The following is an 18,284-nucleotide window of genomic DNA, read 5'->3' as shown; positions in this document are numbered from 1 at the left end:
TTCTGTGGTGACCATCAATAGCTTCCATTTTCTGTCCTCCTCCAGTTGTGGGCCACAGTTGAATTCTGGAGGACATGTGCAGTCTCTGGCTGGGTACATGAGCACTTAATTCTCACTGCGTTAATTACCGCTGAGACCACTGAGAGGAGGGTTCAGGCAGCCCCCTGGGAAATTTCCCTTTTAAGGTCTATGGCCAGGGCTTCCTGCTTAAAGGGATTGTGTAGTGTCATGATACCGGTGAACTAACCTCACTATAAATCATCAGTATCAGATACGCGGGGGACAGACACCCAGCACCCCATTCGACCAGACGTCTGGAGAGACCGTGATGCTCTTCCGTCCTCTTCAGTGTTTACCTGCACGTCGTCTCCGTTGTAGCTGGGTGCAGTGTAATTACAGCTTCTTCTTCTTCTTCTTCAATTCAAGTGAATGGGGTGAACAGCGGTGCAGTTAAACATTGAAGAGGACACGGCGATCTCCCAAGTGCCGATCGGCCGGGTACCAGGTGTCAGACCCCCTCAGATCTGATATTAATGATATATCCTAAGGATAGGCCATCAGTCATGACACCGCACAACCACTTTAACTGCTTCCCCCACAATCCTTGTTCCACTGCGAGGCAATGCCAAATCCAAATGAATTACAGCATTTTATTGTATTATATGTCTATGTAATGTTATAGGCGACTTTAGAAATTGCTGATTTGCTAGAAAAGTAGTCTCAAAAAAATGTCACTGCAAGGGTAGCATGCGTACTTTTATAGCGCAAATTTCAAGATCTGTCTACTTACAGGGCACAGTGGCAACTATCTGATTCTAACTCCCCAAACTTCTCAAATTTTGGCTCTTGACTATTAAGTAGCTTTATGTTAGCTGACGGCAGGCTTCCTGTGGTGTCCCTGCACAAGGTTCTGGACAGTGTCCCAGTCTGTCCACACCTATTTTCAATAAGGTTCAGCTGCCAACAGTTGGCAACTACATTTTTGTGAATGTAAAGCAAAGCAGCAGTGTGCTGAATATTCATGTGTATCACATCATTGAACCTATACGGTATGCAGTTACTCAGAAAGAGAGGGGTTTGTTTCATAGAAGTGTACTCACTTGCTCATTAGATATGGGTCCAGTGGCCACTTGTGCTGTGGAAAATGAGTTTCCCTATAGACCAAGTTTTTTTCTCTGTAAAGTAGCTTTGGAACAGCTTAGGTAGGTCAATTTACATCTGGCCAATATAAGTACATATTCCCGTCCATCTCAACTGTTACATTTAAATACATTATTATAATATTTTAATTTTTATATTTTAATGACAATCCAGAAGGTATGTCTCTTGGTAGGTCCAGACTGGAGGGTATCCTGTCCATACGCCCTATTGTGGCAACTGGACATAATAGTTGGGATCCCCTGCCCCCCTCTGTGAGTCAGAGAGGAGAGCCTTTCTATGAGAGTGGCTCCAGTTCTGAGGAGTCAAGCGTTCCTTGTACTTCATGGCCACTCATTCATCTGAAATTCCTGGCTAGCCACACTACTAAACAAAGATGGATGTCATATGATATCCCAATACACTGATAATGAACGCAGTGATGTCACAGTCCAGGGATAGTGAACACAGTGATGAAAGAGAAATAAAGGGAGCGCTCCCTGGTGTAATATCTTAATATGCAAAATTGAGGATAAGGGTAATAACACTTTACCGGATAGTGTTGTGCATCCTAGGTGTACCACTAGATGTAGACAAAATTACTCCCATACGGGAGGGATTCCAGGCTGCTGCGCTTGTGTGCTGGACAGGCCTCTCAGGACGCCAGAATACCCATGTAGAATCAGGTCTGATGAAGGTGACAGTCTGTCACCGAAATGCGTAGCTTTGCCCTCCTTGTTTTATTATTTATTGTCTTATTCAATAATTATTTTGGACATAGTTCCCTAGTGCAGCACACTTTTGTTTTTCCTGCTCTTTGATCAAGGTTGATTCTACACTGAACACTGTGATGTCACAGTCCAGGGATAATGAACACTGGAAAGTCGTATCATTTTACAGTTGCCGGCCAATGTACTCAATGGGAGACAAATCCAGAGACTCTCCAGGCCATGGTAGCATGTTATGACCACACAGGCTGCTCACAGTAGCGCAAGCAACATGCGGACTGGCATTGTTGTCCTGTCAAAAAAAGGCTCTTGGGCTCTTGATTTGGTCCTGGAACCAGTGGTAGGCCATTTCTCCAATGTAATTCTGAGCTGTCAGTGTACCTGAAATGAAGACTAGAGAGGGGTCTGGCTACCGTACATTATTCCACTTTACACTATAAATCCAGGAGTAGGACCAGTGTGATGTATCCTTGTGAAGGCCTCTTCATGGCATTGCCTGTGTGGTCTCCAGACCAGTCTCCGACTATTATTGCATCCAAGAAAAGAGTGAGACTTATCGCTGAAGAGGATAGACCTCCATTCCAGCCTCCATTGCTGTCTTGCTGTGCACCATGATAGACTTTGAGAGCAGTGGTGTGAAGTCAATGGAACAGCCGTAGCTGAACGTCTGGCTCATAGCCCAATGTTGTGCAAACGCCTTCTGATTGTTTGTGTAGACAATGTTTGCTCCCCTGGGGTTGGAATGTGATGTTCAATTTCACTTGCAATACAGAATATCACTACTCGCCACTCCTCCAATCAGATGATCCATCTGTGCAGACATTTGCCTCTGTGGAACTCTTGCTGTTATTCCAGTTCGTTGTTGTTCTCCCAACCACCAAAACACACAACATAGAGCACTGCTTACATCACTGCTTAGGTGTGTAGTGATTTGCTGGAGTCATAAATCAAGGTCTCTCACTTCAAAGATTCTGTCCCTCTCAGTTTGCAACAAGTGTTGATTTGAACAGGAGGCATCGCATAATCATCCTACATGACTTCCTCTAATTTTTGAGGTGTCATGTGGCTAAAAAACTTTGCTGTCAATCTTGCTTTTATGCTCCTCCCACATGCCACAGATTAGAGCTAGGTGCTTGAAAATGTGATAATCTGCAGATTTTAGAGACATCTGCTACTTCCATGATTTGCATAACCTTATGGCTAGGGATAAGTGAACTTGTGTTTTACAAGTTCGGGGTTCGGGTTTTATTACAATTCCATTACCACGGGCCATAACGGAATTCTATGACAGGTAGGAGGAGTTATAAACTAGCTGGACATTATTAGGGAGAGGTGTTGGAGCTGAGCAGAGATTGGAGAAGAGCATCCTGGGTTTGGTTGGATATAGCTACAGGAAGTGCTACATGCAGGACGTAAGCCAACCAGAGTGGTTTTATGGTGAAAACTGGTCAGGAGAGTCCACATTGAGGAAGATGTACATGAGGTAAGCAACTACATGAGCATTTCTGTTAAGAACCATAGTAATCCCAGAGAATCCCTTTAACTGGGCAAAAAGTGGTTTAACCTAGCCACTTTAGACACCAGTTGAAAAAGGCCTTTGGCAGCCAAAGCATCCTTCATTTTCAAAGTTTACTGTGGGTTATGTCCCTGTACTTTCAATATACATTCTAAAATGTTGGGTGTTTTTAGGAATCTCTTTTCTGACCTTCTTACCATAGGAAAGACTCTGACCGGTGTGTATTCGCACCGCCACCACAGTCTTGCTTTTGTTTAGTTAATGACATTGTAGCGTGCCTCCAGTTCTTTATCTTGTGTGCTGCTTGTATTCTGCAAGATCCTCTTGGCTCTTGTCCTGCTGTGAAGTTCTTGCTGTGAAACTCTGTAGGGCCGGGATTTCTTGTCTTCTGTGTATCAAATGAGTAATGAGACCTTAGGGACTTTCCTGATGTGACTGTTGGGATGAGTTGGGCGACTGTGTTCTAGTCTTTAGTGCAGACTTCAACAAAACTTGCAATTTGCAAAACAACAGGCTGCTGATACTGGGAACGTTCATGGCTTCTGCATGTTTTAGTCATTTTGTAATATAGCAACTGGGATTAACGAACCGCAATGGTATCACCTGCCCGTTGCCTAAATGCTGGCCAAATGGTATGTATTTATCTTGTGAGACTTCTTCCTGTTCTGTATATATATTGTATAACAATTTTGTGTGGGGGGGGGGGGGGGGGGGCGGGGCGGGTTCTGTTTATTAGTCATGATTCAAATAGTTTTCCAGAACTTTTATTTTACTATATTGGAAGAGGTTATCCCACAAAAAAATCTTTTTATAATCTATCTAAAGGATAGTGATAAAATATGCTTGCTGGAATTCCCACCGATCACTAAGTCACAATGGGGAGGAGATTGCATGGAGCAGTGGTCATGTATGAGCCCTTCTGCTCCATACAGTGCCTAAGGGGCTGACTGAGTCATCTTTGTTTCTATTGCCTCCATATACATCAGGGCAGTTCTAGTGATGAGTGATGGTCCCAGTGGTCCTACATTGAACTCCTATTGTGTGGATAGGAGTTGCAAAGGTGTTATCCAACATTTTTATGTTTCAAAATACTCTATGTGGAACATTTTTGCACCAGTTTTACTTGAGTCTTCCTTGCAAAATTTTTCAAGAGTCACGTTTGATCAGTCTGGCTCATCTTTAAACAATTTTTTTTTTCCTACAGATTGTACTTCATTTTTAAGCCCCCCGCCCCCACTGGAGTATGTGACGGTGTATTGCATTTTGATCAATTACATTGCCAATTTGCCAAACTTTTTAAACGTATCTTCACACAGTTGTTGATAACCGCAAAGTCGTATTTTTACCATGATTTGTCATGGTTTTGTGATATGGTTTTATGCATGAAAAATGTAAACCAATATTTCACCTACAAAACACTGCATGGCTATGCTAAATGGTAAAATCACCATGCAGTTTTGTGAAACAGCCGAATATACCGTACCTTTTTGGGCCAATTTCACACAAGCTTATTCACTCCTTGAAATACGCTCTGTGTGACAACAGTATTTTCCCACCTGAACGTTGCTCTTATGACACAAACTCATGCATTATAATGATTTATAATGCCGAGTTTTCCTGCCTGGCCAGAGCTGTACTGAATTGTACTGACTATAATATGTGAGTACTGTACAATTCAGTACAGCTGCAGTCGGGCAGAAAAACGCATCAAAATTCTGTGAGTTTGTGTCACAGGAGCAGTGTTCAGTCCGGGAAATACTGCTGTCACACAGAGCCTATTTCACAGACTGGATACTCTTGTGTGGAATTTCCCTTCGTCTCACCTGCCCTTGGGACCACCGGGAGGTAATGTTGGTTCCAGACAGTTTCCATTCTATTGGCGAGCAGTCACGCCCATGTGCTGTAGGTTACCCAACCTTTTCTTATACTGTGTATAGTTTTGAAGAATGCTGAAAATAAGTAAGATTTTATTGAGCAATGCAGCTTTAGGACTCATTGCTTTGTTGGACTGCATGGAAGTAATGATGACTTCTGCAGACTGCTGCATAGTAACTGAGAGCCCAGTACACAACTTTGCAACTCAACACATGTTGTGCAACTGTAGGGAGAGAAAGTTGAGTTTTTGTCCAGGCATTGCAAGGCCCAAGCGAAGACATCGCCTTATGAATTTTTCAGTTGACTTCCTCATTCCCTCATTCACCCTGAGGAAGCCGACAACGAAACGTGGGGTTAACAGGCTCCACTGTGGTCGATATCTACATTTGTCCAATTGGTTTTGTATGCCTACTATGGAATAACCAATATTACTCATTCCCCGAACAGGGGTGTTAAATCTTAGTCTGTTTATGCACCCGCACTTTGAAATACTGATTGTTGTATTTGCTATAGCCTGCCCTCATCTGTCTATTTTCCAGTGTATGCCATCTCTCAAGTTTGCTTTTTTAGCAGTTTTTATCATTGCATTTGTAATAAAGATTTAAGGACACGTTTATTAAGCCCAGCGTTTTAGACACCGGTCTTAATAAAGCCCTATAGCTGGCGGTGTATCCGCTGAAGGCATGAAGAGACGCCGGCCTCTCCATAACTTCGGCGCCTCTAGCGCTAGTTTTAAATGTAAGATTGCTTTCTAGCCGTCTTACATTTAAACCTTTTTTCTACGCCTAAAACAGGTGTAGAAGATGGTAAAGGAGACGGACCTGCTGGGCCGTCCCCTTAACTGCCCACGTCACGCTCACAACTTTAGACCCGATGTGAGCAGGGCGAAGTCGCAGATAGTGGTGCAAGTAACCGTTGCGCCATCATCTCTGCCTGAAATACATCTAATTTAGGCGTATTTCAATATAATAAATGACCCCCTTTAGTATTTTTGCACATTTTGGTGCTCATTGTCCCTCCTTTTATAGGTATGTGATATTTGTTTGTATTACGTTTATATTATACAGTTAGGTGGACTATGGCATGGCATATTTTATTTTATTTTTTTCAAATGGTAGGCTCTGGTAGAAAGTTATTTATTCTGTTGTATTTATTTATTAGGGAGTGCTTCACAATTTTTATAGGTATTATATGCACTCCTATTTCCGTGCCACAAAGATAGCAAGATGGTTGCCACCCTATGGTGTGGAAGGCTGGATTTAATGACCTATTTTTTTATTTTATTTTTTTGTGTGCATGGAGTCCTTGTATTGGTCAAAGAAGGTTCATGTCCCCCTGTCTAGAATATGTAGCCTTATACGGCTTAAATTCTTACTGTATCTTGATTTGTAGCATTTTGATCTCTGAGCTTCCTTTTTTTGAGTACATCTATAGGTGCCACTGTATTATATGATGCAACGTGTATTCATAGCAAATGTGCACGGATGTAGCAAAGTTTAATTTGGCACGTAACGCACTAGTACACAGTCGCAGTAAACTTTAACTTTACCTTTTCAAAGGCTTTTGTTAAAGGGATTGTTGGACTTGTTTAAAAAATTCCAATAAATGTGCAAAAATTAAAAAGGGATCCTATACTCCTCATTTAATCCCCTACTGTTTCCATCACTGCCACTTCATTCCTGAAAACACATGCTGTATACCGCTGAAGCCAGTAATAGACTGTAGTGGTGTTGAGTGGTATATACTGTATAGAAGATCAGTAAACAGGGTGAAGGAACAGATCGCCAACATTGGTTTGTATAGCAGCATTTTTTCAGACCGCATGTGTCAACCTAATGTTTGCTGCAACAATGTATTTAACATGTTAAGGAGAGATTTATTAACCCATTTACACTAGAAACTGGCATCAGAAAGTTGCATTTTGGCGCACAGCCCGCTTGCCCAGAATTTTGTGACTTTTTGGGCATTTTGCGCTCTGCTCACCACTTTTCCAAAAACAATGGGCTGAGCATAGCCGGCCCAGCACACCTATTATACCTGAAATGTAGATTTTGGGTGTACCTGTGCAGGCCCATGGGCTAAAGATGTGCGCCTTTTAATAATTGTGGGGCATCTGGCGCCAGTGGGGGAGGGATAGATTAAGACAAGCTTTTAAAACACCTAAAAAGGGTGCCTTCACACGCGCCCGATTTTGTTGCAGAAAATTTCTGCGAATGGAAATCTGTTGCATCCACCGGCATGTTGCTTGCAGAAATCCATGTGCTTGCTACCAAAACAACCTCATTCAGGCGAATGGAACGGATTATGAATATTTATTTATGCAGAAATTTTCTGCAACAAAATCTGCTTTGTATGAAGGCCCCGGAAAATATTGCCCCATGTGTCAAGTGAAACTTTGGTACATCTGTATACAGAGCATCCTCCTCCACTGGAATATCTGCTCTTAGTCAATGGCAATAAAGGGTGGCTGCACAAGGTGCAGATTTATGTACAGTAATCTACATTAAATCCGCACCGAAATTGCACAAAAAAAAGCACCTAAATCCACACGATTCATAGCAGTTTTGGTGCGGATTTGTTGCAGATTTTCCACAGATCTCGCCCTTCCATCGAAAAGGATTAAAATTGACATGCTGCTGATTTCAAAATCAAACAGATCAATTTCTAAACCTGAGAAAAAAAGCAAAGTGCATGTAAGATTTGTCTAAATTCTCATTCACTTTGCTGGTACTGTATTACACTGTGGTCCTTCTGTACAAAATTCTGCGAGGGAAAAACTGCCTGTAATCCCCAATGCGCGTACGTGTAATGCGCGCAATCGCATGCAGTTCTCTCCAGTAAGCTTTGTGTGGCTTGTCCCATTTTGCCTTTGTAGTGGTTTTCATAGTGTTTCTACAGTTGGCTATTTTTTTTAGTCCTTTTTTTTTTTTTTTTTTTACTGTTGATTAAACGTTTGATTAAAAGTGATACCTTAATAGGTGATACATGGTCCCCTTCCCCGGGACCAGATCATATCATCGTCTTAGCATGAAAAGCATTGCTGAAGAAAACAAGAACTTGCTTTTTTTTTTTTTTCTACATCTTATTTCTAAGATGTTTTCTTTTGATAATTGGAGATCATCCGCTACATGAGGCAACTTTTTGAAATGTCATGTGAATGCAGGAAGAGGCAGTTACTGAGAATGTTGCTCAAACAGCACAAGGAAAGAAAGATAGTGGAGGCTTTCATAATGATGAGATGGTTGTCACATTCCCTTATCAGAGGCTTAGAACAACAGGTTGTGAAACTACAAATGGTACTGACTTAAAGATGTCTGCAGGTTCCGGCGATAAGAGTCGACGTAGGCGCAGGTCTGTAAGCACCTAATACAATGTGCAGTAGTACCCAAATCCAGTGCTAGCGGGGTGTGTGAATAAAATGCAAGAAGTAAAGGCTCACTCTTACATAGGCATAAAGGCAGGAAGAGGTAAGGTTTCTCTTGGATAAAGATAATACATTATAGATTTTATAGGTTACCTACATGTGACATTCTATGCACCAATCAGAACCCAATGTCAGCTTCAATGGGCTTGTCTCACTTCATCAAATGGCCTTTATCATGTAGAGAAAATTAATACAAGGCACTTACTAATGTATCGTGATTGTCCATATTGCCTCCTTTGCTGGCTGGATTCAATCACATTATACACTGCTCGTTTCCAGGGGTTATGACCACCCTACAATCCAGCAGCAGTGGTCGTGCTTGCACACTGTAGGAAAAAGTGCTGGCCAGGACTGTGGGAGCGTGCATAGGCCACACCTGCACAGCAGCTCCCATCCCGGCCACCTCCTATCTGCGCTGTAATCCCTGGAAGCTATCAGCATATAAAGCGATGGAAAACTGAATCAAGCCACGAAAGGAGACAATATGGACACTCACAATACATTAGTACGTGCCTTGTATTAACTCTGTCTACATCAGGGATGCCCAACTTGTGGCCCTCCAGCTCTTGTAAAACTACAAATCCCAGTATGCCTGGACAGCCTACAGCTATTATGGCATGCTGGGAGTTGTAGTTTTGCAACAGCTAGAGGGCTGCGGGTTGAGCATCCCTGGTCTACATGATAAATGCCCTCTGCTGAAGGGAGAAAACCCCTTTTTAAAGAGGACCTGTCACCACAAAATGCAATGAAATCTGCAGGAGGAGGAGCTGAGCAGTTTGATATATATTTTTGTGGAAAAAGATTCATTAAAACTTTTGATTTATGCATTTATATCGCAGTTTTTTACACCTCCTGTGAACAGCTATCGGTACAGGGAGGAGGTGCTATCAGTCACTGATGTCTATTTCTATATGCTTACTTATGCACACAATACACACTCCATGCTATCAGTCACTGATGACGCCTCTTTTCTGTACCAATAGCTGTTCACAGGAGGTTAGAAAAAGCAACAATATAAATGTATAAATTACAGCTTTTACCAAATCTTTTCCTACAAAACTATACATCAATCTGCTCAGCTCCTCCGGCTCTATAACATGGTGCTTTCACATTGCGTTGCATTTTGTAGTGATAGGTTCCCTTTAAGGCACTTTGTATGGCTCATAGTATTGTACCTAGGGACAGAACCGACTGGAAGGCTTGAAAGTTACGAATAAATATTTCCTGTAAGATAGATCAGTGTAATCTGTAAGCAGGGATCAACATCCGGTACTGTAATCTTCTGGTGTCTGACACAGCCTGCCGCCGCTCATCTACTGTAGTGCTATTTATTATCCGTTTGTCCGGAAATTGCTTTTACGCTCCGGATTTATCTGCCATGCGATGCGTCTTCTTTTTCACTACGTACGTCTTACAACGCTTGCTAGGCTGCACGGCCTCACTTTTTTAAAGAGCCGTACCAAGAGGCATTTGATGCAGTACTGGTTTAAGTGTGATCTTCTCACATTTACTTTTTGATAATGTATTACTCTCATTTGTTTAAATTCTGTTTGCACTGCAGCACCACCTCAAATGCTTCATCATGTCCCCGTGAATAGAATGCCAGTATGACAGTGAGCAGTGACACTGACAGATGTGTATCCAAGGGTAATAGGAGTAGCAGTAGCTGCATCACAATGTAGAAATATGGGATTGAGTGGTGTGCGCTTAGCCTTTTTGTGGAAGCTGTGGATCCACCATGGTCTTCTTTTAAGGAAAGGCAGAGAATTGCACATTATGCAGGTACTGTGGATTCAGTATAGCAGTGAGGAGATCCCTCTTGCAACATTTATCCTCTATGGAGACCTGCTGTTCGCCGCTCCATCCCAGTGGGAGAGGATACAGGCACATAACAAGCACTGACGGCAGGATCTATAAGTGGAAGGATGGAGATGTGCTAAGCAGGAGATTGGGGCTGCGTGAGGTCAGGCTCCGTTCCTCACTGCTCTGCCAGGGCCCCTGTACCCTTACATGTGGGCTCATTCAGACACACCACAAGGAGAGGGGCCAACAGCTTGCAGCAGACACCTGGCAGATGTTCTGCCCTACTGGAGAAAAGCCAAAAAGCAGCAAGATGCGAGCGTATGGTGAGAAGTTGGGAGGTAGAAACGGTAAACTCTGCTACAGTAATCTCAAGGCTTCGTTTTTTTGTTTTTTTTCTGGTTTCATGTTACAGGATCATTGCATTTTATACATGTAGTGGTTAACTGTTCTGAAAAATATCATCTTAGTTTGTTGCACTGAATTATTTTTATTTTTTTTCATTTGCTTCTTACATATTAAACTTGTATTAAGATTTTCATGTTCCTGCTGCTGTGAACTGTCTTTAAATCTGATGTTAGGGTTGCCACCTCTGCTCTATTGAAATTTCTGGGCATGAAGAGGAAACCATTGGTAAGAAGTGCCCCTTTTAAGGAGATCACTGTCCATCACGGGGAGCAGATCTGTCACTGTATGCAGCCTACTGTGCTACCACCACGAGAAGTAACAGTAGTCGGGCATCAATGCCGAAATCTACTCCCTGTAGAGGTTATGATCCTCTTGATAGGAGTTTTTCTTGTCCAGTTGTCATCTGCCTGAGCGTGAAAAACAGTGAAGCAGGGGCGACAACTCTCATTTCCTACTAAAGGCAAGAGTTCACATCCCCCATATGCTGTTTATACACCTAGATCAATATAGTTTTGCTCAAAAGCTTAACTTGATGCTCCTGCTCCACAATGCAAAACCTGTAGCCATGACCCATGTCTATCACTTTTCATTAATGGTACTGTTGCCCTCCATTAGTGCAGTCAGACCTATTGGATTACTACAGGCTTCGGGCTCCTGGTGCACCCGCTATAAGTTATGCCCTTGATTCCGCTTTATTTACTGGTGGGGCACAGCGCTCAGCTAAGGCTGAGTTCATACCACCATTATAGGAGCAGAAGAACGGAAAGGACGGATTCGGCACATAGCTGAGACAAATGGAGCCTACGGACTTTTGTCTCCTTTTCAAAAATCTTCCTCTGAGCGGAAACCTAATGGACCCCATTATAGTCTATGAGGTCCGTAGGTTCTTTTCGGCTCCGCTATGTGCCGAATCTGTCCTTTCCGTTCTTCTGCTCCTATAACGGACCCTCACTGATCTCTCTCTCTCTCTCTCTCTCTCTCTCTCTCTCGCTCTATTTATTATATATATGTTGCAGAACTAGCTGCCAGCATGCCCTGATAGCCGTAGACTGTCCGGGCATAATGGAAGTTGTCGTCTTGCAACAGCTGGAGGGTCACGAGTGTATATAATTGATAAAAATGATATCCTATAAAACTGTACAGTGATTGCATTGTAAGTATAAATGTTGCTTTCCATTTTTTAGCAAACTCTGTGAAGTTGGAGATGCAAAGCGATGAAGAAGTAGACCGAAAGACGCTTCGTCGAGACGCCCCACTGCAGTCGCAGGATGATGAGAGTGGACTCGAAGAGTCAGGGGCTGAGACCAATGGCATCTCTGACAGCCGCATGAACCATGATATGTCTCAGGACGGCGGAATCCGGCTTCCGAATGGTAAACTGAAATGTGACGTCTGTGGCATGATTTGCATTGGCCCCAATGTGCTAATGGTCCATAAGAGGAGTCATACGGGTAAGCAGCCAGAAGCCAAACTGCCTGTAGAATCTGATGTTAATATTACCTGATACTATTGCCTGTCATTGCTTACCCATACATCAAAGACCTGTTGTATCCTATGCAAGACTCTGTAATGTTACCAAGTGCCGGTGATTGGAGAAAATACAAGTTTTTCCAAATTTTCTGCTTGCTTACACGAGGACATAGTTCTCCTCCCAATTACTCACATTAGTTTCCTATAATAGAGAGATGACCTTAAAAAAGATTAGATATAACTAAGAAATAACTGAACAGAATATTGGTTTCTAGGAAAGCTGGGTGACAACCTACATGACTTTGAACTCCCACAAGTGTTGTCACTGGTTTTGACTTTTTTTTTATTTTTTTTACTTTACTTTTATGCTATGAAATATAAGAATTTTCTATGATAATCCAATCTGACGTTCAGTTCTCATCCACATGGTTGGGACTGTCATCCAATGCAGATTGTTAACCTGCACAAATCCGCCCAGAAAATCCACATTTACACTACACGTGAATTCGCCCTTCCCACCATAGAACACTATTCAGCTGCAAGCTCAACCAGGGTCTTTTTATTATAATTGCGTGTCTAAAGACTAATATGACTTGTATGATTTTGGTGTTCACGTACAGCCCGGATTAAGAATGTGGGACAGGTACAGTAGCTGCTTTTTGAAGGTTTTAAGTATATCCATTATATTGGATTTTCAGTACTGAGATAGAATGGGCACTACCGTCAGCATTTAATATTTGGACTGAGCTCTTTATAATTTTATTTGAGATTTTCAATATTGGGATCTAGTGACATACCGTATTTTTCGCTTTATAAGACGCACCTAGATTTTTGAGGAGGAAAATAAGAAAAAATAATTTGAACCAAAAGGTGTGCTTTTGGAGGGTTTTGAACTAATGGTGGTCTGTGGATGACGCACTGTTATGGGGGGACCTGTGCATGACGCACTGTTATGGGGGGACCTGTGCATGACGCACTGTTATGGGGGACCTGTGGATGACGCACTGTTATGGGGGGACCTGTGGATGACGCACTGTTATGGGGGGACCTGTGCATGACGCATTGTTATGGGGGGACCTGTGGATGACGCACTGTTATGGGGGACCTGTGGATGACGCACTGTTATGGGGGGACCTGTGGATGAAACTGTTATGGGGGGACCTGTGGATGAAACTGTTATGGGGGGACCTGTGGATGACGCACTGTTATGGGGGATCTGTGGATGACGCACTGTTATGAGGGGGATGTGTGGATGATACACTACTACGGGGGATGTAGCATCATATATAGCATCTTATGTAATGGGGGTCACTATTCACACAGGGACAATATACTGTGACACATATGATACTGTGACCAGCATAAGATGATCTTATGCTGGTCACAGTATCATATGTGTCACAGTATATTGTCCCTGTGCGAATAGTGACCCCCATTACACCACAGTGACGTCACTCACTCAGTCAGTCACGCTCCTGCCAGCTTCATTAATGAAGTGGGAGGAGCATGACCGATTGAGTGACGCCACGCGCCGGCTGGACCGCTGCTTTCATAGTGAGTACTGGTATAGAAGAAAGCGGATTGTAATGAAGATATGTAAAGTCTATAATCTTCAAGCAGTATCTCTGCTTTAAACTAGGGCAATTCTCTGTAGTAGTACAACTCACTATGAATGCAGCAGGCAGGGCGGGGGAAAAAGTGCGTCTTATAAAGCGAAAAATACTGTAAATGACCCTTGAACCTATGGAGTGATATCCCCCCAAACTACAGTGTTCAACAATTGTTGAATTCACATTTTACAGCAAATCACACACATAACTGAGCACTTTCCCTTTTAATATGGGTTTGTTATAGGGTTCCTTCCCCTAGATCTATGCTTGGCAGCCAGCTCCATCTTGCTATGCTAGGGAAGTTAGCTGGGATCCATTCAACACTTGGTTATGAGCCATGTACTTTATATTTCTGGGTCTATGGTCAGGTAAAGGTCTGAAAACCAACAGTAGTGTTGCTGTTTCGTTAACATTTGACAGTCTTTGTGGAACTGATTAATTATCATTTGTTAGTGGGAAAACCAGACCCAACAATTAGTATTTGACCCATATAATCCTCACAAAGGTAGAGCTGTTCACTAGTTATACAAAACCAGCAGCAGACCACAAGAAGGACAAAATGCCCATGATGATATCATATATATATATGAGTTTCTGTCATTCTGTCTGTCTGTCTGTCTGTCTGTTCTTTATGCGCGACCAAACAACTGGACCGATCTTCACCAAATTTGGCACACAGGTACATAAGCTCTCAGGCCCTTAGTCTCCACATACACACAGTTTTACTCCAGGTTTCCATAACAACCCAGCCATTTTTCTTCACTGCTGTAAGTCAGCTTTAGGCTAGGGCTACACGACGACATGCATAGCTCAGCAGACAGTATCACACAATAGACTTAGAGACACAGCAGACCGTATCGCACATGATAGGATTAGATACACAGCTCAGCAGACAGTATTGCACAGGATAGGATTAGATACATAGCTCAGCAAGGATTAGATACACAGCTCAGCAGACAGTATCACACAGGATAGAATTAGATACTCAGCTCAGCAGACAGTATCACACAGGATAGGATTAGATACACAGCTCAGCAGACTGTATCACACAGGATAGGATTGGATACACAGCTCAGCAGACAGTATCACACAGGATAGTATTAGATACACAGCTCAGCAGACAGTATCACACAGGATAGGATTAGATACACAGCTCAGCAGACAGTATCACACAGGATAGGATTAGATACACAGCTCAGCAGACAGTATCACACAGGATAGGATTAGATACACGGCTCAGCAGACAGTATCACACAGGATAGGATTAGATACACAGCTCAGCAGACAGGGGGGGGGCTCCTGTAGAGGTCACTGTTATGGGGGATACTGTCGACATCTTTTAACAACACACAGAAACATTAAAAGAAATAGATGAAATCTACCCGTGCCAAGCCGGGTCCTTCTGCTAGTCTCATATATATATAAAAATTTTGTTTCTGTCTGTCTGATCTTTATGTGCGACCAAACGACTGGACCGATCTTCACCAAATTTGGCACACAGGTACATCAGGTGTCCGGGAATGTTTTAAACCGGGTCTCAGCTCTCTAGGACTGTTTCTGAGAGCTTCCCAAAAAATGACCTGCATTAGCCAATACAAGCCCCCAACTGCCATGCACACGGTCACATGTCCCTTATCAGCCAATAGAAGCTCGCAGGTCCTGCTCCAGGTTTCCATAACAACTGATGACAGATTTTAGCAGTTCGCAGGTCCTTAAATATTCAGTCATATAATGTGTCAGGATTAGATACACAGCTCAGCAGGCAGTATCACACAGGATAGGATTAGATACACAGCTCAGCAGACAGTATCACACAGGATAGGATTAGATACACAGCTCAGCAGACAGTATCACACAGGATAGGATTAGATACACAGCTCAGCAGACAGTATCGCACATGATAGGATTAGATACACAGCTCAGCAAACAGTATCACACAGGATAGGATTAGATACACAGCTCAGCAGACAGTATCACACAGGATAGGATTAGATACACAGCTCAACAGACAGTATCACACAGGATAGGATTAGATACATAGCTCAGCGGATAGTATCACACAGGATAGGATTAGATACACAGCTCAGCAGACAGTATCACACAGGATAGGATTAGATACACAGCTCAGCAGACTGTATCACACAGGATAGGATTAGATACACAGCTCAGCAGACAGTATCACACAGGATAGTATTAGATACACAGCTCAGCAGACAGTATCGCACATGATAGGATTAGATACACAGCTCAGCAAACAGTATCGCACAGGATAGGATTAGATACACAGCTCAGCAGACAGTATCGCACATGATAGGATTAGATACACAGCTCAGCAAACAGTATCGCACAGGATAGGATTAGATACACAGCTCAGCAGACAGTATCACACAGGATAGGATTAGATACACAGCTCAGCAGACAGTATCACACAGGATAGGATTAGATACACAGCTCAGCAGACAGTATCACACAGGATAGGATTAGATACACAGCTCAGCAGACAGTATCACACAGGATAGTATTAGATACACAGCTCAGCAGACTGTATCACACAGGATAGGATTAGATACACAGCTCAGCAGACAGTATCACACAGGATAGTATTAGATACACAGCTCAGCAGACAGTATCACACAGGATCGGATTAGATACACAGCTCAGCAGACTGTATCACACAGGATAGGATTAGATACACAGCTCAGCAGACAGTATCACACAGGATAGGATTAGATACACAGCTCAGCAGACTGTATCACACAGGATAGGATTAGATACACAGCTCAGCAGACAGTATCACACAGGATAGGATTAGATACACAGCTCTGCAGACTGTATCACACAGGATAGGATTAGATACACAGCTCAGCAGACAGGGGGGGGGGCTCCTGTAGAGGTCACTGTTATGGGGGATACTGTCGACATCTTTTAACAACACACAGAAACATTAAAAGAAATAGATGAAATATACCCGTGCCAAGCCGGGTCCTTCTGCTAGTCTCATATATATATAAAAATTTGTTTCTGTCTGTCTGATCTTTATGTGCGACCAAACGACTGGACCGATCTTCACCAAATTTGGCACACAGGTACATCAGGTGTCCGGGAATGTTTTAAACCGGGTCTCAGCTCTCTAGGACTGTTTCTGAGAGCTTCCCAAAAAATGACCTGCATTAGCCAATACAAGCCCCCAACTGCCATGCACACGGTCACATGTCCCTTATCAGCCAATAGAAGCTCGCAGGTCCTACTCCAGGTTTCCATAACAACTGATGACAGATTTTAGCAGTTCGCAGGTCCTTAAATATTCAGTCATATAATGTGTCAGGATTAGATACACAGCTCAGCAGACAGTATCACACAGGATAGGATTAGATACACAGCTCAGCAGACAGTATCACACAGGATAGGATTAGATACACAGCTCAGCAGGCAGTATCACACAGGATAGGATTAGATACACAGCTCAGCAGACAGTATCACACAGGATAGGATTAGATACACAGCTCAGCAGACAGTATCACACAGGATAGGATTAGATACACAGCTCAGCAGGCAGTATCACACAGGATAGGATATTAGATACACAGCTCAGCAGGCAGTATCACACAGGATAGGATTAGATACACAGCTGAACAGACAGTATCATACAGGATAGGATTAGATACACAGCTCAGCAGACAGTATCACACAGGATATGATTAGATACACAGCTCAGCAGACAGTATCACACAGGATATGATTAGATACACGCTCATAAGACAGTATCACACAGGATATGATTAGATACACGCTCATAAGACAGTATTACACAGGATAGGATTAGATACACAGTTCAGAAGACAGTATCACACAGGATAGGATTAGATACACAGCTCAGCAGACGGGGGAGGGGGGGGGGGTCCTGTAGAGGTCACTGTTATGGGGGTACTGTCGATATCTTTTAACGACACACAGAAACATTAAATGATATAGATGAAATCTACCCGTGCCAAGCCGGGTCCTTCTGCTAGTCAAAATATAATCTTTCAATTGAAAACCATGTAAAAACAGTGTGCGAGAACACAAACCCCCTTTTCAATAGAATATCATGAATTTTTGCGTCACTTATAATACTGTGAAGGTGGTAAGCAGTATCCCAATATATAACAGGCATGCACAGTGCAGAAGGTAAAAATACCCTCACTGCAAGCATACTTAAAGGGGTTTTCTAGGCTCCTGATATTGATGATCTATCCTCTGAATAGGTCATCAATATCTGATAAGTGGGGGTCTGACAACCTGCACCCCCAGAGATCAGCTGCTCCCTGCAGCTTCCA

The 18,284-nt window shown here is 42.9% G+C and overlaps 1 protein-coding gene across 8 annotated transcripts in view; it reads left to right on the top strand.

Annotated features, from left to right (window-relative positions):
- Positions 1-18,284, top strand: part of IKZF2 (IKAROS family zinc finger 2) — an 81,401-nt gene that overhangs the window by 42,641 nt on the left and 20,476 nt on the right. For 6 of the 8 annotated variants that reach the window (XM_040441161.1, XM_040441162.1, XM_040441160.1 and 3 more), the window contains exon 4: positions 12,073-12,339. In XM_040441161.1, coding sequence (XP_040297095.1) covers positions 12,073-12,339 — 267 coding nt within the window. The remainder of the gene's footprint in view (positions 1-12,072; positions 12,340-18,284) is intronic. The other 2 variants (XM_040441164.1, XM_040441158.1) reach the window with 1 other exon arrangement.

The sequence above is a fragment of the Bufo bufo genome, chromosome 7, assembly GCF_905171765.1.
Source record: "Bufo bufo chromosome 7, aBufBuf1.1, whole genome shotgun sequence".
Lineage (NCBI taxonomy): Eukaryota > Metazoa > Chordata > Amphibia > Anura > Bufonidae > Bufo > Bufo bufo.
This window is presented reverse-complemented; position numbering and strand designations above follow the sequence as displayed.